The sequence below is a fragment of the Rhopilema esculentum genome, chromosome 11 (assembly GCF_057945365.1).
Source record: "Rhopilema esculentum isolate cy_ngs chromosome 11, ASM5794536v1, whole genome shotgun sequence".
Classification (NCBI taxonomy): domain Eukaryota; kingdom Metazoa; phylum Cnidaria; class Scyphozoa; order Rhizostomeae; family Rhizostomatidae; genus Rhopilema; species Rhopilema esculentum.
The window spans coordinates 3885265-3906924 of record NC_142825.1 but is presented as its reverse complement, the minus strand read 5'-3'; the positions used below and the strand labels follow the sequence as shown (position 1 = coordinate 3906924).

At 34.8% G+C, this 21660-nt stretch overlaps 2 protein-coding genes across 2 annotated transcripts; one reads left to right on the top strand and one right to left on the bottom strand.

Moving 5' to 3' along the window:
• The first annotated feature begins 23 nt into the window (after window positions 1–23).
• Window positions 24–3490, top strand: LOC135693295 (high affinity copper uptake protein 1). The gene is made up of 5 exons (XM_065211733.2): window positions 24–181; window positions 382–463; window positions 1811–1880; window positions 2066–2243; window positions 2778–3490. The coding sequence occupies exons 2-5, from the start codon at window positions 407–409 to the stop codon at window positions 2983–2985; spliced, it is 513 nt and encodes a 170-aa protein (XP_065067805.2). The 5' UTR covers window positions 24–181; window positions 382–406; the 3' UTR covers window positions 2986–3490.
• A 1459-nt stretch (window positions 3491–4949) lies between these two features.
• Window positions 4950–21352, bottom strand: LOC135693287 (putative N-acetylated-alpha-linked acidic dipeptidase). The gene is made up of 17 exons (XM_065211721.2): window positions 17455–21352; window positions 15754–16036; window positions 15252–15374; window positions 14844–15018; window positions 14091–14184; window positions 12950–13033; window positions 12531–12616; window positions 11839–11958; window positions 11375–11457; window positions 10135–10198; window positions 9773–9840; window positions 8913–8995; window positions 8662–8752; window positions 7515–7770; window positions 6630–6711; window positions 6073–6165; window positions 4950–5506 (listed from the first exon to the last, which is right to left on the bottom strand). Exons 1-17 carry the CDS (start codon window positions 17682–17684, stop codon window positions 5317–5319), a joined length of 2205 nt encoding a protein of 734 aa, XP_065067793.2. The 5' UTR covers window positions 17685–21352; the 3' UTR covers window positions 4950–5316.
• Window positions 21353–21660: the final 308 nt, after the last annotated feature.

Genomic DNA, 21660 nt, shown 5'->3' with positions numbered 1-21660 from the left:
AATCCCCTAAAAGCCTTCGCAGCAGCCTGTGAGCTATACGTGCGGCTTTGTCACAAGACCTTAATTTTTGATGAAAAGGTTGTAGCGTCTTGTCATACAAAATGCATTACTTTTAAGTTGCTGGAAAATAGCGTCTTCTGAAGCAAGGCAAATGAATTCAATATTAATATAATAGCAGCAGGTATTCGTTTATATGTGTTTTCGCTGTAGAAGCACCTTTGTTGTATTCCATAACCGCGTAGCTAGAAGCACTTTAGGCCCACCAAGGGCAAACTTGACTCCAGGCTGGATCCTGAAAATAAATTGTCAGTGCATTTTAGCACTTTAAGTATTTCACTGTTGTGGTTAACAGCTAATCTATGTTTTCATCGTTCCATCAAGGAACAAAGGCCAAGAAAATATCAAAATGAATATGCATATGCCGAAAAACAACAGTGGTATGCCACATATGGATATGATGAAGGTATGAAAATTGAACTAGGCTTACTACCCTCTGTACAATGCATCGATATTTTCTGTAAATTAATGATATTAATTAGGTTATAATTTGCTGAATATTCTTAAGTAAGCCAGCATTGTCCTTTTCCTTTAAGGTTGGTTTAGTCTGTCTGACCATGGCCTACTGCTTCCATAATTCCAATAACAATCTTATTTCCATTTTTCTATCAACAAAATAAAATTAGCCGCTCGTTCATACAGTTTTTTCAGTTTCATTCATTATCAATCAATCCTAAATACAATTTATACACAAAACTCTACAATTAAGATATATTACAACACTATGAACTAAAAACTAACAGAACTAAAAACAAATGGAAAAATTACTTTACATGATTGAATTTAATATTGACTGATTAAGGAGGAGCTCTCTAAGTAGATAAACTAGTCCAGAGAGAGCCTTTTGTCAGAAATGAGGGAAGCGAAGTTGAAATCTGACCCTGTTTACGGTCTATGATTGGAAAACAATTGGAAGACATCATTGAAATTATAAAAAAAATCCAGGAAAAAATGTCAGGAAACAAATCCAAACAAAAAACTTTCAGACATCAGAACTTTGGATAAAAACTTTTAGATCAATAGTTTTGGCATGATAGCATAATGCATGTTACAACAAACTGTAGTCTTATGCTTATTACTCATGAATAAGAGAAACCTTTTATAAAGTTAGAAAAATTCAAGGAAGGGAGAAAACTAAGTGCAGCAAGGAAATCTGCTTACTTCCTTAAGGAAAGATTGGGAAAATTCAAAGCACCACAAAATTGAAAGTAGATTTTCAAATTTTTTTCAAAAAGCTAAGCCATTCAGCAGCATTGGAACTGTTTTAAGAGAGCAATGAAAATAATTGTAACTTTCAAACTTCGCTTTGCATGACCTGGTATTGGCAACCAATAGCATCTGAAACCATAAGATTTTAAGCCCACTGTTACGAAGAACCTAAAATGCTTTTTAAAGCATTTAGTGTAAAGGATCTGAGAATTTCACAGGTTCAAATCTTTATGTTTTGTATAAAACTGAACTTATGCAAGAAAACCCACAATGTGTGGTTCTCATCATGAAAGGCATCAAGTAAAGATAGCTTCCTGTTATCATGTGAATAGGGCCATAGTTTCTTTTAAACCCTTATTCTGACGTTTTATGCTCTGAGGAGTGTCAGACGAAAAGGAGTGTCAGACAAAAAGGCTTTTAGCCAACATGAGATAAAATGTTTGTTCCCATAGTTTTAAATAAAATGGAGTATACTACACAACATTATAATGCAACAACAATACTTGAAACTCCTAGGTGACATGCTGAATTTTTTAATTTTCAGATGTACTTCCATCTTGGCTTTCATGAGAAAAACATGATCTTTAAAGACTGGAACATCAGTAGTGTTGCAGGTATGATGATGTAATAGATTCTATTTTGCCTTTTTGGACATTTTAGGGCACCATAAACAGGTATATTACGTATTAATTTAGTATGCTTCTTCTGCAGTATACAAATAACATTAAATTGAATTGAATTAAAAATTGAATTGAATGTTAATTATCTTTGTATGATAATGTATATTATTCATTTGCAGATTTAATTGGATCTATGATTGCATTTTTGGCACTTGCTATCCTTTATGAAGGATTGAAAGCTTGCAGAGAGGTCATTAAATTAAAAGAGATGAAAGGAAGGAGAGTACTGTCTACAAATCACAACAACGTGAAAACCTATGGTGAAACACAGCCACTTGTTGACCATGTTAAATTTGTGTAAGTTATACAGCCCTTAGTAAAATCTCTTGTCTATAGCATATTTTGCTGATGTGTATCTATCATTCTCCTTAATGTTCAATATTTTATTTTTTAGTGTAAATCATATTAGTTTATGAGATTTAATCAATATTGATTGATATTAAATTTGTGAACTTCATTCCCCTAAGTGACACATATGTGCCTTCAATGATTATGTATGTAGACATGGGGGAAGGGGGGGGGGGGGACAGGAGTAAACTATTTATTTATTGTCCAGCTATAAATACTGGACTTGGTGAGAATGGAACTCCAGTTCACTACATCACTAAAGAAAGGATTGTCTCACTGAGCTAAAGGACTCAATGAAATGATTAGTTGCTTTTGAAATCACCCCAAAAGATCTTCACCATAGACATAGAAGTCCTTTCCTATGTTTTGCCTTTAAGCCTTGGACAGACCCATTTCAAATTATTATTTACTAATCATAAGACAAAATCAATGATCTTAATGTATGCAAGGTTAAGAGATAAAGTTTTTGATCTCTGCTTTTAGGAGGCCATCATTTTTTACTACATATCGTTTGATACAAGCTCTGCTGCATGTTTTACAAATGTTCATGGGTTATATACTTATGTTGGCATTTATGGCATACAATGTATGGATTTGTATTGGCATTCTCCTGGGTGGAGGCATTGGCCATCTTCTCTTCACATGGCTTGTGGATACGCCATTATCTGATTCTTCAGATCACTGCATGTGAACCAAAAAGGTTTTTCATATGTGCTTGGTAATTTTCATAATTGAAAAGAAACTGCTTAATTAGTTTGTAACTAAGAAGTTTACTTAGAATCTTTAGAGAAATTTTTAGTTTAAAATTGTTTTTCAATATATTGTTTAGAAATGTCTTGTACTTGACAATGACCGTTGCAACCCATACGCAGAACATTTTGTCAATGGGCATGGTTTTCAAACCTGTAACATACATTTTATGGGGTACTGCACATGCAGGGTCGTGCTGCACATATGGCTATTTACTGGTTTCACCCTGGCATTTTCTGCACTTGAAAAAAGCATGAGTACTTTTTTAGATCCTATGAAACCATTTGCATGTGTGTTGACAGGAGCACCATATGATCATGTGTGTGCGAGTATGGGTTGCTGTCGTACTATTTTGGGTATGGGCTTCAAATAACCAAATTTCCTAGTGATCTTTGAAATAGTTGATGCTCCTATCCTAGCATCCTAGCATGATGATCCTAGCATTAGTTGAAAAATTCAATTAGGAGTATGATTTCTTAAAGAATGCTATTACTTGTAGTATCTAGAGAAAGGTTATTATTCTTCAACTTTTGTGGCTGTTGTGTTGCTAAATCTGCTTGTGTTTGCTACAATTTTTTTCAGTTGAAGAATTTTTTTAATTAGAAGATTTCAAAATCATGTTGTCTTGAATGCAAATACCCCAAGAGTCTGACCAAGGTGAACATGAACTTATATAGGCTTACTGTTTGAAATATTAACAATTGTTTTTGTCATAGTTTTCTGAAAGACAGGCCTGGTCATTTTGTCATAAACCTTTTGTTACAAGACTTATCACCATTCTCATCTTGGGCAGAAATGTTAAGTCAGGAATTGTTTTTGGGATGGAATAAACCTGGCAAATTGTTTTGTTATAGCTAATTACCATCATCAGAGCAGCACCTAAGCATAAAAACCAATAATTACTCAGCATAGAATTGAAATGCCTTGCTTACCCACACCAGCCCCAGCCAAGTATTGACAAAGTTTCTGAAAACTTTCAAAAAGTTTCAAAAATGGAAATGTTTGACTAAATAAGTGTGTATACATCATGTTCATGTTAAACTTGGTCAAGACGCCAGTGTAAATTAGGTCCTTTTTTGTTACTGTTTTGTTCATAAACTTAGTACTGTTTGTTAAGTAGTTTTATAAATTGATCATTTTGTATCGTTTGTGAATTGCAATCATTTAGTGCTGATAATTATAAAGAAATATATTCTGATTAAATATCTGTAGATTCTCAACATTTGCAGTGAACATGTAAGGCAGTTATTGTTCCAAGTAAGGAAAACTTTTGTTATTTGAAGATAATGTCCTTTCGATTGAAATTTAGCAAGGCTGAAATACAAATATTAGGCCCTATTTACGCTATACAAGATATTTGCTGGTATACTGCAATTTTTCTATTTTATAGGTATGTTGTTCACTATGTGTCAGTCATAAACTACAGTTGTTTTGTAAATTTATGTGAAAACCATAGTGCTTTTAGGGGCTTTTAAGTGCTAAAACATGCTTCCAAACAAGGACTGCAGAGTATATTACAGACGCTAAAACATTTTTAGGCAGGGGGGGGGGGGGGGTTGGTAATAACCAAGAGCAAGAAATTTTTGTACAATTTAAGTACATTCTGGGTGTCTATGACAGGTCCCCTTGCACAGTCCTTTCTTTCACATAATCTAAATGTATTAAATGGGTCACTATTGATTCCTGCATAGAGATAGAAAACATGCAAGGTTATTCATTGAACCTGATGCAAATGCTTCATCACTTTATAATTCAGTACTCCAGTAACTATCTGGTATATTGCAAATTGGGCCTGAGCAATTATAAACTAACTGAAAATTAACTAATTTATTTGATCAAATTGATTTATATTTAGTGTTACTTAGAGTTCCATGTTTTTCATGATTTAGTATTACATAAAACTGCTTTCTTTTTTGCTCTTTCTCTCTCTCTTAATTTTATTTGGAAACATAACACAACTGTTGTTTATTTTTTATCAAAATTATAAAGCAACCTCTTGCATGAAGGTTAATTATTTGCTAAGGACAGACACCTAAGTTATGATGACAGTCTTACATCCTGGAAGCAACCAGAAACTAAATGAAACAAAACTTCAACTTATTTGTCAGTTGCCCTATTAACAGAGAATTACAAAAATATATTGCTTCTATGTTTGCCCCTGAAGACTCGTGTTAGCCCCTGATAGCAGTATTAATTTTGCCAATTAAGATAAGAAAGATTAATGTCTAAAATTACACTTTTATAAACATACAAAAAATGTAAAAGAGGAAGCTTATCTGTTTGCTATTTCATCTAAAATTTTTGAAGCCATTTGAGTATGATGAGCAACCAAAGCAATCTGAATGTTTACATTATTCCAATCTTTATCTTTTCCTGTTTCCACCCTATGAATTGCTTCAATAACAGCAGGAAAAGACCGCCCAAGATAGATGTTAACACTGCTTGGAGAGTAGAGTATATGCCTAAAACAAATAAATATGATGTTGGTAAACTGTTTGAATATGGCAAGAATGTGGAATTGAGATATAGATTAAAAAATTTCCATTAGTATTGCAGGCATCAAAGTTACCAGAGAGAAAGAAAGTCCCTCAAAACAGAAAGAAAAAGATCCAGTCCTATTTTGATATATTGTATGGTTTTGTGTAGCCAGACTTTGCTACTTTATTATCACTCTCTACTTGCTACTTTATTTATTTGAATTTTGTCGAATTTCCAGTATATCATGTCTAATCTCCAGTATCCGAATCTCCATGGGATATTTGAAATTTTTATTTGATTTCTTCAGGAGATATTGAAAAAATTGCTATTTTCACATTTTAAAGGTCTGTTAAAATTAACTAGATAATTCCTTTTGATCTCTCTGAATTTATTCACATTGTAACCAGGGTAAAATTTTGATGGGAATAGGGTAATGAAAGTAAATGTTCTTAGTTTGCTCTCTATTCCTTTGATTAGCGTGGTAGGATTAATGGCCTTCAAACCAAGTCTTTGAAGAAAAGGTTGTTGATAAGATTAACTAGCAACATACTTGAATTGTGGGCGCCCTTGCAGGCCAGAAGGGACTATGAATGATCGCTCGACTTCCATCAACTGATCATTTAATGTCCTTACTGCAATCGCACTGCAAGATAAAAGATTGTATGGATTATTAACCAGTTCTTGAAAAATGCAACCTATAAGAATTTATAAACTGAAGATTCAGACGAGTTTAAGGATTGCCTTAAACTTGATTTTTTTAAGGTGCAAGAAAGTGAAGGGTGTTTTATTAGACATTATGTCCAATGTCGTTTCACCACTGTTAGGGGGAGGGGGGGTTGGGGGCAGACTTCACTGAGATTCTGCTGAATATCACATTTGGGCAGCTTAAGAAAAGGTTATCACATAGGGTTCAGTTTTATTCGCTTATCAAAAAAAAGTTGTATTGTCTTTTTCAAAACTCACGTAAATACATTTCTTTGCAAAAAGCATTGAGTATAATTAATGTTTTATACCGCACAAAACACAAAACATCAACAGCATTACGAAACCAAATTATCAACAGCGTTTGCAAGAGCATGGAATTTCAGGCAAGGATTCATGACTTACTTGTTAAAATCTATTTTGTCAATTCTACTTTGCAATTTTGAAGCTGCTGCCACGAAATCTGTTGCTGCAACTGTTAGCATTTCTGCAACAAAACAAGATATTCTTTCTTGTAACATTAAGATTTGACAACTGGATGTCGCTGTAAGTCGTTAAGGATTTAAAGGCCTATGATTCCAGAGTGTTAACGCCGTTTAATTATTGCGTTTAGCGTCAGATAGTGTTTCAACGATCCCTCGCTAGCTTTTGTACTAAAAAAGGGTGTCGAGGTCTACGTTTGAAAACTGACTAAGCACCTCTAGATGGCAACAAACTACTTTTGTTTAAAACAGATTAACGCCCCTCCACAGGCACTGAATTAGTTCGTTATTTCTTAAGTTTGTCAACGATGGTAGTGAGTGTTCTGTTATGAATTAAGAAGTCGATATTTGTGCTCCAAGTATCGTTTGTTTATGTATACCAAGTGGTTATACTTAGGGGTATCCATCATCTAGAGGTGACCAAAATTCTAAGTTTCACTCTTTATGTGTGCAACCTAGTGAAATCTCATTATGACAGGCAAACTTCCTGCCTAAGGACAGGGTATAGCTTAAGGATTTCATGCAAAATAAACAAGTATTATAAGTATTGCCCATTTGTGATAACCGTTTGACACGTCTGAAATCAAAATAGCCGTTTTGTGTCATTTTATCAAAAGGCACAACCATAAAAAATATCCCGAAATCTCCCATTATCCCAATATCTTGTATATCCTCTTATCTTCACCTTTTCCTTTTTTTATTCACTCTATTTAACGTGATTGAACTATGCTTGTTATTTAATGTGATTAACATATCACTAACTTATGAATTAGCTTGTAAAAAGTTACTAAGTAAAAAGGCTCCTTACTGAGATCAACGTCGTTAGCTCTTAGAAGTTCACTGTAGCCTGCTTCAAAACTTTTGATATAGTTAACGAGATCTTCACAATATCTTGTCGAGTTGAAGGGAAGGATGACGCCGTCCAGCAGCTTCAATGTGTATTTGACCCATACTTGTGTTACAACTTTATTATATTTGAAATCAGGATCAACAAAGGTCGACATCCAGTGGTAGTTGTCGTGAATCGAATGGTAGACGGGGTAGCTTCCAAGGTGCATTGCATTCTACAAGGAAATAAGTATTTAGTTAATAATATGTTTATTTAGTACTAGCGACCTCTTGAAAAATGAACCGCGAAAAACTACTGGATCTAAGCGAGAGAGGGGTGTGAGGGAGAGTATTATTTCACCTTACTTAATACTGTAAAAGCGTTTTCGGTTATCACCTGTCCTACATACTATGCAAGAAAATTTTACCCACTAAAGTTGTCCTTCACATTATAAGCTATCAAACACATAACATATCATGAACATTGCTTTGCTCTTCTCGGCATTAAATCTATCATTGTTTATGGTCTTACAATCGTTAACAATTGTGGGGGTGGGGGGTTTCATCTTAACGTAATTGACACTATAAATGCTTTTTTGGGTTTGACCTTCTCCATGTGCAGCGCCTTTTTAACATATGAACTAGGGGGGGGGCAATTGCCCCCGCAGTCCTAATGACTTTCTATTGTTTTAAGCAATAGGCTATTGTCCTTCTCCCAAAATAAACAAAGGTTTACCCCCGCAGCTTATTTCCCTTGGATTTGGCTATCTTCACGTGCTACTCTCAACGAGTTCCGTCCATTCAAATCATCCTTTACATTAAAGGCTTTTGGCTCTTGGCATTTAAACATTTCTTTGGGTCTTACTGAGCGTTGAAATTTTGAATAGAAAGCAGAGTAAATTCAGATATAGAGGAAATCAAAATTGTTTCCCCACAAGGAGCCCCATTGGAGCCTCTGCTATTTGTTAATCTAAGCATAGGTCATTATGGAATTAATGTCTCTTTCAAACATGACCAGTTGTGAAAAAAAAATTTTTAGAAAAAATAATTTGAAAAAAGTTGAAGAGAATAAGGGAAAGGGAAAAAAAGGGAAAGATTAAAAAGCGAGTAAAAAGAAGAAGCCTTGCCTCGTTGTATGTGTACCGGAAATCTAAAGCTGGGACACCAATAACGGAATAAAATGGAGTGAAATCACTCCCGGCTCCAAGTGTGTGAATTCTGGTAAAAATTGAGAAGAGAAATTGGTGAATAAATGCCAACAGAGGAACAGTAAACAAAAAAAGTGCCATGAAAATAAAACTGATTCGCAAAGATTAATCTAATTTGCAGATAGCATATGTTTCAAATTGTTGTCTGAGATAAAGTAACAAATGCTTACTTTGGAGAATGATCTCGTTGCGGATCGGGGAATTTTGATGCCCAGTCTTCATAAAGGCTTACATTAGAGTCAGGCACTTTAAGCTGCAATTCGAACGATCAGTATAAATTCAAAAACATAGTTGCAAAAAGAAAATGAAATTTTGAAAGAGCACACACATTCAGAAGCACCAACTACCAGGTCTTACTTTCGATTCAAAACGAGGTACTTGCAAAATGAGATAGTTTAAGAGGTAATAAAACATAAGTCGTTTCTCTATCAAGTAAAGATATGTCGATATCGGATGTCGAAAAATTTTGAGAAGAGGGAAAGAGGAAACCAAAGTTGACAAGTTTTTGAACAAATATAAATCCATTTTGTGACGTCATTTGTCAACAGAGTTCAGAAAACATTACCATTATCAAATGATGCAGTAATTTTAAAGAATAGCAATTCTGAACTTGACATAATATATGAGGTGGTAAATTCCTTGCACCTTTCTTGGCAAAGCATTGAGACCAAATCAGAGAATAAGAATAACAGTTATTCTTATTCTGTGACCAAATCATGGATAATTTTACTAAAATTCCATTTCTAAGAAAATTATGTTTAAAGTGCAAGGTTATTTCTGAGAAAGGAAAATAGGGCAAAATCCAGAGAAGGGTTTAGGGGTTTCTCTGTTTTCTAGGACCCTATCCAGTCACAATTAAATTTTAACTATTCTTTCAAAGAAAATCAAACAGAGCTATAAATAGCTTAACAAAAATTGCTAGAATGAGAATCATAGTTAATCTCTAAATTGAACTCCAACCTATAAAAGCGTTTTTCGAAACGACAAAGCACTTCTGGAAAGAAAAAATCTTTTCTTGTAAATTCCCTACCTCTTTGACGACATCAATGAACGGTGTTACCAACTGAGGACTTGATTTCACTCTTAGAGTGTAATTACCTATGCAACAAAACGAGATCTTGAGGAGTCCAGATCAGAAAGGAGTGGTTCACGTTAACGGTTGAAACAGACACAGTAAACAATTCATTAAGAGGGATTCACCAATATACTGAGAACCTGAAAAACTCTTAACTTTTCTTAACCCTTTATAACCAATGGTACAGGAATAATTTACGTCCTACAATCATAAATGAAGCCATTTTTCTGAATAGTTAAAAAATATGGCAATGAATGCACCTTGACGTGTACAAAATGCGTTGCTTGCTGTTAATTAAATTTTCCAAAAAGACAAACCTTGAACAGCTATATCAATGTTTATGTAAGCAACTGCTCTGTAACTAAGTATGGCTGCATACTCCTAAAACAAAAATTTGTGTTCAATATTTGGTAAAGGCCTTTTGCCCAAACATACTTGATCAATAGCGCAAGTCCTCGAATTATCCCTCCAAGAACTTACTTATTTGAGACCATTCAGGATAGGAGCTAGTTCGAAAGGACTTAAACGATGGTGAAAGGCTGCCAATTAGGCTGGCATATAGATGCTCTTTTCAAAGAAATTTTCTCTCTTTTCAACTTCACTTTCTAAAACAAAATAATTTCCCTATCAATTTATTTGCAATGGACTAACATCAGTAGAATGTCAGGATTCAGGCTTATTCGAGGGTTAGGCCTAAAACGAAGGATAGGCCACTTCAAATTTTACGGTGCCATAAACCATATTTCAAACGACTAATGGCTTTAACGCTGCCACGTATTTACAAAACATTGCCACTCAATTACAAGTCTCTGAATAAATATCTGTAGCCATTTCTTTTTTTACTGTCCTTCCTCTTTACAAAAACCTTGCTTGCATAAAGTGTAACTTTCATAAGAAAATTATAGTAGTCAGCCATCCTGTTTTATCGTAGCGAAGACATTTTCTTGCAAAATATACGAGAACAAACAAAAGACTATTTGAAAGTTTCCTGTTACAAAAATAATAACTTTTCCGAGCTCTGTTAAATTATTTCAAGAATGCATTAACACAATAATATACAAGCGAAATCTTTATGGTATGCTTTATAAACATGTTTGAGAACGTTGATCAAAGAAAACATTTTAAAGCACATACAGCATACTGGACTATATACAAGACAAATATAAACAACCACATGTGAATTCTCACTCTTCTCTATTTTGACTCTTCCTTGGACATTCTACAGATAATGGATGTGAATGGATGATTCTACGCAAATATTTGAACTGACGACTGACGAGTCTGTATAGGTATCCCTACCCTGGGTCCAGGGCTACAAAATTTTGATCGGAGATATAGATAATAGAAGCATAGAAGCATAGAAGCATAGAAGCGGAGAAGCGGAGAAGCGGAGAAGCGGAGAAGCGGAGAAGCGGAGGAGCATCGACCTGAGAAGAAGACCATTCTTCTGAGAAAGATGCTGCTCCGCTCCTAATCTCTATTTCCGTGCTCGAATTTATATCACACTAGTATTCAGGGTTATGCCAATAAGTTCAAAACCCCAGCTAAAGAACGTACCTCCACCCATTCTTTTGACCCCATGAGACCATACTCCTCTGCATCCCAGCTGCAAACTACTAATGTCCTTCTTGGTCTCCAACCTGAAATTAGTTGTTATGTGACAAGTGAGATAACGTGGGATAAATATAAAGCCTTAGCCATTAGCTTTCAGTTGTAATTCTTTTACTGGGTAGCCTACAAGGATTAAAAAAACTGAATCCTATCATGGCAGACCTTTAAGGGGGAAGGCAATCGCCTAAGTAAGCGTTCGATTTATCCGAGATCGGACTTTGGACTTGAAAAAAGAAGGTAGGAAAATCCAATGGAAATTAAAAATCGTTCCGACACAGTGAAAGCCGGACTCAGTTATCAAGGGTACGACTTAACGGGCTGAAGATGTCCTATTAATGACTCGTGGCTAACAATTAACTGTAAACATTGACTGTAAACAAAACGTATCACAATAATCTATTACAACATACCAGAACTCTTGATGTTGCCAATCACTCTGGATGTTTCCACCAGCGCTGCAGTTCCACTAGAAGGATCCCCGCCACCATACACCCAAGCATCACGGTGATTTCCAATGAGAAGCATTCTATCTGAATTGAGAACAATAAATAGCATCGAGCAAAAAGAAACTTTACCTTCTTTAAAACAGTGAGCAGCTACAGCGCAAGTTGGGGAAGAATGACACACTCTAAGGGCAAATAATTTTTTCAAACAAAAATATGTTAATGGAGTGCAACTAGTAAATATTTTACCCAGACGTATAAGGCTTTGTCAGATTAAATGCAACGATTCAAGTACAAATAATTAAGCAATGAATTTAAGAAAGTCTATGGAAGATACTTTAAGTACATGCACATAACGAGAATTGAATTTTGCTTGAACTTCTTCAAATCTTTGATGTTTTCAACAATCCATTCATAGTGATACCTGCTGAGATGTTCCTGATATACGATCATACCCGTTTCCTGTTTATCAGGAAACATTATGTAAAATTTATAATCATCTTCCAAATGTTTCAAAGCTTTAAATCTTTAAATCATAGAAATATGACCTCGTTTCATAACCTGACTTGTGTCAGTGAAATAAATATCTTTAAAACATAAAAAGGCATCAACGGTTGAATTTACTGTTTTTAATAAAGCTAACGAATTTTTTTTCGAACCTGGTTCTTCGTCGCCATAAATTGTACCAATAACATTGTAAATCGGCCTATCCACCAATGGGACATCGACAGTTATACGAGCTTTACTGAGAGGAAAAAACAAAAGTACAAAAAAATATTGCTTAAAATGACTGACAAAATGATAAATCGAACAACTATTAGGTCTTGTTCAACGAAACATCATTCTTCGTAAAATACAGCAAAAATTGCATCAAAATTCATATCAAAATATATTTTAAAGCAGCGAAAAAGATATATATATATTGAAGGAAAAGTCATGTCAGCATAAAATAGAGATCTTGTTTAAGCACAGAGCTTGTATAATGGTATTTTAGAACCAGAAAAATACACCAAAACAACTGCTTATTGAAACCAAAGTAAGAAATTGATATAAAATAAGATGTAAAAATAATCCTTACAATTTTGCCTTGGATGTGATTTTGTACGTAACATTCAACCGTCCATGCCATCCGTCGTGAGGAGGATCAATACCATCTAGATATCTAAACGATGACGAAACCAATTAGCGATGTGAGTTGGTATTTACAAGAAAGTATTATCATATTATAATGTCATATTTCACTATATGGATGCCTTAATAATTTGAGATATCATCTAGCTGCATTAATATCCCTTTTGGCGAGCTTTTGTTTACAAGGAAGTGTCAAAATTTCGTACTTTACTGTAGGATATGTCGATAGTAACGAGATATCATCTAGCCGCATTAGTATTTCTTTAGAAGAGTTTATGTTTACAAGGAAGTACTAATTATCATACTTTACATCAGGATAGCTCGATAATACTGTGATATTATCTAGCTAAATTGATATATTTTCAGGTGAGTTTATATTTACATTATAGTATCAAAATGTCATAATTCACTACCAGAATATATCGATATTACTAAGATATTATCTAGCGGCATTAGTACATCTTGAAGTGAGTTGATGTTTTCAAACGAGTATTATAATGTCCTATTTTAATATCAGAATAAACCGATAAAATTGAGATATTATCTAGCTGCATTAATACTTCTTTAAGCAATAAGTATTTACGAGAAAGTATCGCAATTTCATACTTTACTATCAGGATATCTTGATTATATTGAGACATTATCTAGCTGCATTAATATTACTTTCAGTGAGCTTGTATTTACAAGGAAGTACTATAATGCCACATTTTACTATCAGGATGTCTTGATAATATTGCAACATTATCAAGCACTTTTAATATTTCTTTACAAAGCCTCTGTGCGAATTATGTAAAGATATATTCACGTATATCAATTGCATCTTTATACAACTAGAACAACAACTTCCCAAACAAGTAGGGTGTTAACTGTTAATGAAAGTTTCATTGTTCTATATCGAATTAAAGAAACAAGCGACACGACGATCTTCATCTAAACAATAAAATCATACAGAAACGTTAAATCGAAACAAAGAAACTTCAAGTTCAGATTATAGGCCTAAATTACTAGTTGCTCGATGATTGCATCAAGTATGAAACATCAATAAAGACCTGAGCAATAAAGTTTTTAAACAGCTTTTCTTATCTTACCGCAGAAGAGCTGTGGCATGCCGTTGACTGATTGGCTGGCATGGAATCTTGTGGAGAAATTTCACATTCTCGGGTTTCATTCGGTACATTCCATCTAAAGGGTCATTAAAATACAAGTTATAAGGTTTTCGAGTCATTGGTGATATGAAAATAGCTTTACATTCTTCTGCAAGCGAAGCTGTACGTCAGGAAAGCAAGTTTTACTTTGTGATAAACGAATAAAGGTAAATATAAATGTCAAGGCGTAGAAATGACTACTGGAAAGAAACAAAAACAAAATAAAGTAATTCAAATAAACACAGAAGACACGTACAGAGCTTTGCTTAGTGCAATCATAGTGATGCAATTTCTCGGACAGTGATAAAACTAAGACAGCTTTATGACATTAAATTGGTCTTAAATTCTGCAACAAAGTACAAGATAACAAGGTATGAAAAATGGTAATTTTACATCTTCCATAACATTTACTATGTTAAGTTGCCTAGGATCCGGGAGATACCAAAATCGTTTTCGAGATCAACATTTTTACTGACGTCACTTTATTACAGTGATGAACTAGGTTTTGCAATGGTAACTGAAATGTATAGACGCTCTAATCTAAGCAAATCGATGGGCCAGGCCGAAGCGGCCAGAACCTGAATAGATTACACACAGAAGATCGAGCATGCTCGAATTTTCTCTCCATGGAGTAAAACTAAAACGTCACCAGTGCAATATCTAAATATGAATCAGAATATATGTACAATTGAATACCTGTGGATGGGTATCCTGGGGAGAGTGGATCCCCTTTCTGTTTTAATATATTCCCTCTCTGAACTGCTGTATCAGGCAAAAACCAGCTATCTGGGTAATTCACATCGGAGCTGAATTCTTGAGGATCAGAGAAAAGAATGACACCTTTCGCACCAGCTTTTTCGGCAAAGTTTACCTGTGAATGCAAATTGTGTTTTAATTTTCTTACATATTCACAAACCCCTGTAATCGTCAAGTGAAAAGTTATCAATTGTAGAGAAATCTAATCCACAAGGAAGGGTTTGTAACTTCGTTATTGAATTGAAAAAGTCATTTGAATTAATGATATTCTATGTAAAATTTTAAACCTGAAAAGTCTGAGACAACAAAGCTCTAAAGAATACTTAAACACTCGTATGTGAATCTCACCTTATCACCTCTAAAATTCTTCCCATATCTGCAAATGACAATTTTCCCTTTAAGACTTATATTCATTCTCTTTATCTCTTCAAAATCTTTGTCAGTACCATAATTAACATACACCAGCTCACCCTATTGGAAACAGAGGTTTAAAACATCACGTTAGGAGATATATTAATTATTCGACTTGTTTATATAACAACTAGAATTTAACAAATGTTTAGCCAAATTATCTTATGTCCTCATTTACCAAAGATTAATTGTATATTCAAACGAATGTTTTATGTTTTCAAATGCTTGATGATTGCAGCATTCGATGGAACTGAAACTTGGCCGAGCTTCTTCTTCGTGTTTTTCCAAAACGTCAAATAAAAGTAAACACAACCTTCGATGATATGAAAAAAGTAGGCACATTGATTTTAATATTCGTGATATCAAACTATTTCAAACGGTAAAAAGGAATAATGTTAACTTGTTATTCGTGATTACAAATATATCGATGACACCGTACCTCTGCTTGTCCTGAAGCAGTATAAGCATTGAATGGGTACACTTCTCTTGGATCACCCTCGGAACTATGCAGAGGCTCTTCAGTAATGGTTTCGTGGAAGAGCACAGTTCCATTCTCATCATATAGGCTTACATTTCCAGGTGATCGTGGCACTGATAGCAATGCGTAATATTTCTTCAGCTCAACTTTGTCAAAACCAAATTTACGAAGTTGGTCTGCTAAATATTTTGCCTGCTCGTAGGACTCTTTTGAGCCACCGATGTGTGGGACAGACGTGAAGTACCTGTAACAAATGATTTCAGTCACTTAGCGACTATCATAGAATAATACAACATAAGATTGAAATATACATTTTCTTTAAACTAACGAGTCACTAACGAATTCACACCTTTAAGTGCTTGATCGAAGCGAGCAGATTTTTCGTTGATGGAAGATCAATCAAAGATTTTGTACTCCAACTGAGTGCAAAGAATAGATGTTTACTAAAAGAACCCCACAAGATACACAATTCAAATAATTTACTATTTGTTTTCTTTTGATATGGTAGGGCAAGGCTCGAGGGGCCACCAACGTTCTAACAAAGGAAAGAAGGACAAAGAAAAAAAAGAGGGCGGTGAGATCGCTCCGCCACATAAATGTAGCGGGATGAGAAGGAGTTTCACGACCTTTGAAAAATACTTCAAATGATTTCACTGCAAGCGATATTAAGGTATTAATTAACCAAAGACAGCGACTTTTTGATGAATATATACAACCTGTTGAAAGGACCCGATGTTGATCTCTAGGAAGAATTTGCTTTGTAGTAAGACTTCGGAATGGTTGTTCGATTCAAATAAGTAAGCATAATTAAGAAGACAATCCTTACTAAACTATGCTTTAACGTCTGTATACACAACTCAGAAACAAACTGATAGCGATTCCAATTGACATTAGCATGCATCTTTTGTTCATGGCTACTCAAACCGCACTCTAAAAGTCACTGGCCTAAAAAGATTATATCACAAATACAGCGGATTCTCTGACAACGGCTAACACGCACGTCTTTACGCAAAAAGAATTGATTCGATTAACCATCTTTCTTCAAATCAAGAAGAGGACATGTTTCTGTACAGCCAACTCTGACGTCACAGACCAATTTTTTTTGCACGAAACCTGACTCAGATTGTTGCTTACTAATATTGTGAAGTGAACAGCATAAAAGCTAGCGTATTTTCGGGGTGTAGGTATACTAGATAGATCTATTGGAAATAGCATTAAAAGAAACAAAAATGGGCCTAAATTTCTCAACAATTTTTTTTACTATCGTTAACCTTGTGAAAAGCTATCAGTTGATGTCAGCATTGAATGACAACATACCCTATCAGGCTGCCTTTCTGATAAAGTAAATAAAACCAGTTTTCGCATTTGTGGGAAACTGGCAACTACCTCCCTCTAGTATCTGATAAAATACGACATGAACCCTAGGCAGCTCATGTTTAGAAATGAAATTAACTCCTTTACACACTACCAGAATAAACTGCAAAAAGCGTAATATTCAAAAACCTATCATATGATCATATGACAAATCACATCGATCTTTACTTGTCTGTTTCTGACAAACAGGCACGTAATTAACGTAAATCTAGCTATATGATATCTTTAACTCATAATGGAAGAAACGTGGTCTCATCCGTTTAGAAACAATTAACTTGGGATATTTACCTGAAATAATTTTTAATACTTGAACTAGATACATCTTCAGCTGCTTTGTCGTGATAATATGACTTTTGATTTCCAGCTTCACGCTTCTTCAAATTCTCTGTCGTTTGAGATAGTCTAAAATCTTTACCAAATTTATCGTTTACAAAAAACCCAAGCAGAAATGCTGAAACGGCCGCTAACGAGACTGCGAAAATATTGATTTTTTGTCCACCAAAGTATCCACGAGCCATTTTGGTGAGATATTGTATCTCAATCTTATTTATTTTATATTTAATTACAGTGGCATCTTCATGTTTTGGTAAAATCTTTACCGGCAAGTAAGAAATCTTTCTCGGTCTATCAACGCGGAACAGCAAACAATAATTCGGGTACCATGCTTACAGAAACTCACTCACCGGCTCATAGAACTGCGCACATGGATGAGCAACTCAAGATATGGTGAAAGTTTATAAAATGCAACACAATAAAAGAGAGATAATTTTAGGCATTTTAAGCATGTGTTGTAGAACAAAGAGGATACCCAATAGGTCCCAAGATTTCCGAATTCCCGCTACGTTTGTTCAACGATTCCCGACCATTCCCTAATTCCAGTGTTATCGATTCCCGAATCCTAGTCACAAAAATTTGCAAATTCCCGATTCCAAAAATGACGATTCCCGTATCCCCTAAAAACATTTGGGGTACCCTCAACAAGTACAACTGCTTTGAATCTGAATTGCTGTCATTTCTAATGAGAACAAGACGACCTTGTGTCTTTTCCCGCCATTGATGGAGTGAGTAAACAGTTTAAATGTTTTCTTCAAAATTAGGCCTTGTTGTTAAAAAAGCTCATATTGGCGGAACGACAAGGAAAGCTTAAAAAACTGTGCCAAAAGATTGTCGTTGACTTGAACAAAACAGGTTTGAAGAAAATAATTAGGGGCTAAACATCTTTGGTTTTTTTAACAGTTGTCGATAATAGCTATTCAGTTTGGTTTGATACATATGATTGATTAAATATTTATTATGTATGAGGCTATGAGTTTATGGCTGATGCGAGATGCAATCGAATCATTTTTTAAGCGAACAAGATAGATATCATCAACTCGCTGGAAAGAATATATTTTTGTTGGTAGGAGAGATAATGATTAACTAACCAACAATTATGATACCGAAAGGTCATTGATACAATTCTAGCACCAAACATCCCCTTGTGGATACTGAAAGGAAAAAGCTGTGATAAAGTGATGTTCTCATGAAAACTAGATCATCTTTGTACTAAACAAAGTAAGCTGACTTGGAGGAACAGTTACTTATTCCTTCTACCGTGCGCTATCGTATGCATTATCAAAACAATGGAATCATTGCCATGGAAGTCATGAATATCCCCTGATTAATATTATGACACAATTATGCCAAAATATATCTGGACTGAAAGTGGATCTGCACTGTGCCTAACGCGCCCTGCTTGCGGGAGCAGATAATGAAAGGAATTTATCTCTTCTTCTGCTGAATGCCCTGTCCAAAGAAATCTCTTTAATTTGTCACCATGTCCCTGAGTTTTGATGCTAATTAATATGACTAAATTTATCTTTAACACTTTAAGGGACCCTAATTGCAATAGATTTACCATGATACGATGCAATGATGAGAAAGTCTTTGTCGTCAGTCATCATATTTATGAAACAATTGTTTAGAAGAAGCATTTTTCAATTGATTTTAGAAGCGTGAATATAAGTTAACATAATATGAATATTGCAACACAAACGATTGAAACAGCATGAAAATTTACTGGATTCAATAAAATATCAATTTTTCAATGAATTATCTGAGGGAATACTTTAAAACGTGGTATAGCGCTATAAATGTATGTTCCCAGTTTCACTCAAGAGCTAAAAGAGTTTACCGCCGATTTTAACTGGACCTAACGAGATTAGGCTCAGTTTTTCATCCAACCAAACCTTCATTGCAATGCGTAGCCAAAACTTTATCCAAAGTCAGTAGCAATTATGGATTCCTGGACAAATCAGCCTTTGAACTGCGAGTGACGGTAACACAAATACGGTCTTGCGCTTGCTAGCTACTAACATTGGGTAAGCCTTTATCATCTGGTCGCTCAAGAAACCTCTTGAATCTGCATCCTTTTGCCTGATGCTGAATTAAACTGAAGTAGTTTCAAGGTTCTGGGTGCCTATAAATCTTCTTATTGGTATCGCAGCAATTATCCTCGTCCCAGTGGTAAGATCCACTTTATTACGCCCTAAACACTTTAAACAACGTCTCATGTTACACCTGTTTAAGTAGAAGTAAATGATTGGATTTAGACTGGCATTCAAGTAGAAACAAAATTCCGCAACCAACTGAAAAACATCAGATTTCGTGTCCATAAAAGTATAAACAATGGGTGGGATTTTGCATATCAGAAACAATATTGTTACAGCCAAAGAATGGATATAAACTTTCTGGTTGACAGCATTTGAAGAAGATGGTACATAGCGGTTCGTTTTCATATGCCAACAAATATATAGATAACATGGAATAAGAGTGGAGCCGGATAAAATAAAGGAACATTTCATTGCGATCATTGTGGAAGAATCCTTCCATGGATAGGTAAGTAAAGCGGATAAAATCCATATGGAAATAAGTACGAGTAGACAATGTGTTCTTTTGAATAAAATTCGAAACTTTATTGGTTTAGAAACAGCCAGCAGCCTCTGGATGGCGATAAATGACACATGGAATGCCGATGAAGTGACTGCAAATGAAAGTACAATTGGCATGTTTATCAACATAAACTCTGATACAGGTTCATAGAAAAGAATAGAGGCCAGCGTGATAAACACTAAGACCACAACCGACGTCACGACATCTGCCATACAAAGACTCAAAACTGAGATATCAAATGGAAGAAGATATTGTCTTTTCCGAATCGTAACTGTTAACTGCAGCAAATTAGTGATAAAAGCCATCGTACCCAAAATTAGGCCACCAAAAATATCGACTTTCCTTTCGGTATCATCCATGATATTGACAAGTTCCAGGAAATACTTCCAAACCAATTTTGACATGAGCTTGACATGTCAAAACTGGCTAATGTTGCTTCGGTTCATTCCCATGCTTTATGAGCCTCAATCTGCATGTCAACTTTAAGTATCCAGTAGAAAAGTTTTCAAATCAACCTTCTTCGCGAGCAAATAATATATTTGTTTCGCAAAGAGAATGCCCAATTACGAAAATTTTATAGGAAGAGGATGCTGTTCATGAACGACTGGTACGCTGATTTTTCATTGTCAAATTAACAAACAGTAAGATGCAGGTGAAGGAATACAATAAATTGTGCACACCACGCAACCATTAAATAAAGAAATGCGATAGCAAACACAATAAGCAGTTTGATGCAAACACTAAAACCAAGAATCAGATTTTCCCGACGACTTCAGTCACCACAACTAAGTACAAAAGAAAAGAACGAGATGAACTATCAGGTTTTATTTTCTTTGCTTATATTAAAAAAGTCAACAAACCTGGTGACCAATTAATTTTTTTACCTGAAAGAAGAAATGATATGTTGAAGATTAAAACAATTATGTTGTTATCAGGGCACTAATGTTGTGGTACATGGCCCTATGCAAATTATAAATGTTATCATACACAGTGCATTATGGGAACTGAATCGCCCAATGTATTTAGAAAATCAGGCAGACAATTAACATCCTAGTGAATTTTGAACTGGATTTTCTTTTTTCATCTAGGTGCCATTGTATTAATATTGTGTAGTTAAACTTGCTTTTATACACTCTAAGCAATCATTTATATAACTTGTAAATAAATCAGTGAAATATAATTTAATGCGCGTGAGAAAAATTTTGAAAGGACAGGATAGTTAAACAAAGCAAATATGATTTGAGAGCAAATATTTTGAAAAATTACTTTCCGTTCCCCTCACGCCTTGGATTAACACCTTTCTCTGGATTTAGAATGTCTTCTGATAGTGTTATCCTTTCAACAGAAAGTTCGTACAGAGTTCTGCCAAAAATAAAGACTAGGGAGATAAGGTTCGTTTCTAAAGAAGTTGAGATTAATTCAGAAAATATTTTCTGCCTTGCCTTTCTGCTAAAAAAACACGGACAAGCAAAAAGACGGTCGTTCGTTCTGTATCTTCGCCATGCGCATCAAAAATTTAGATTAGTCTACACAACAAGAAGATAATTTCAAACTTATGTGGTT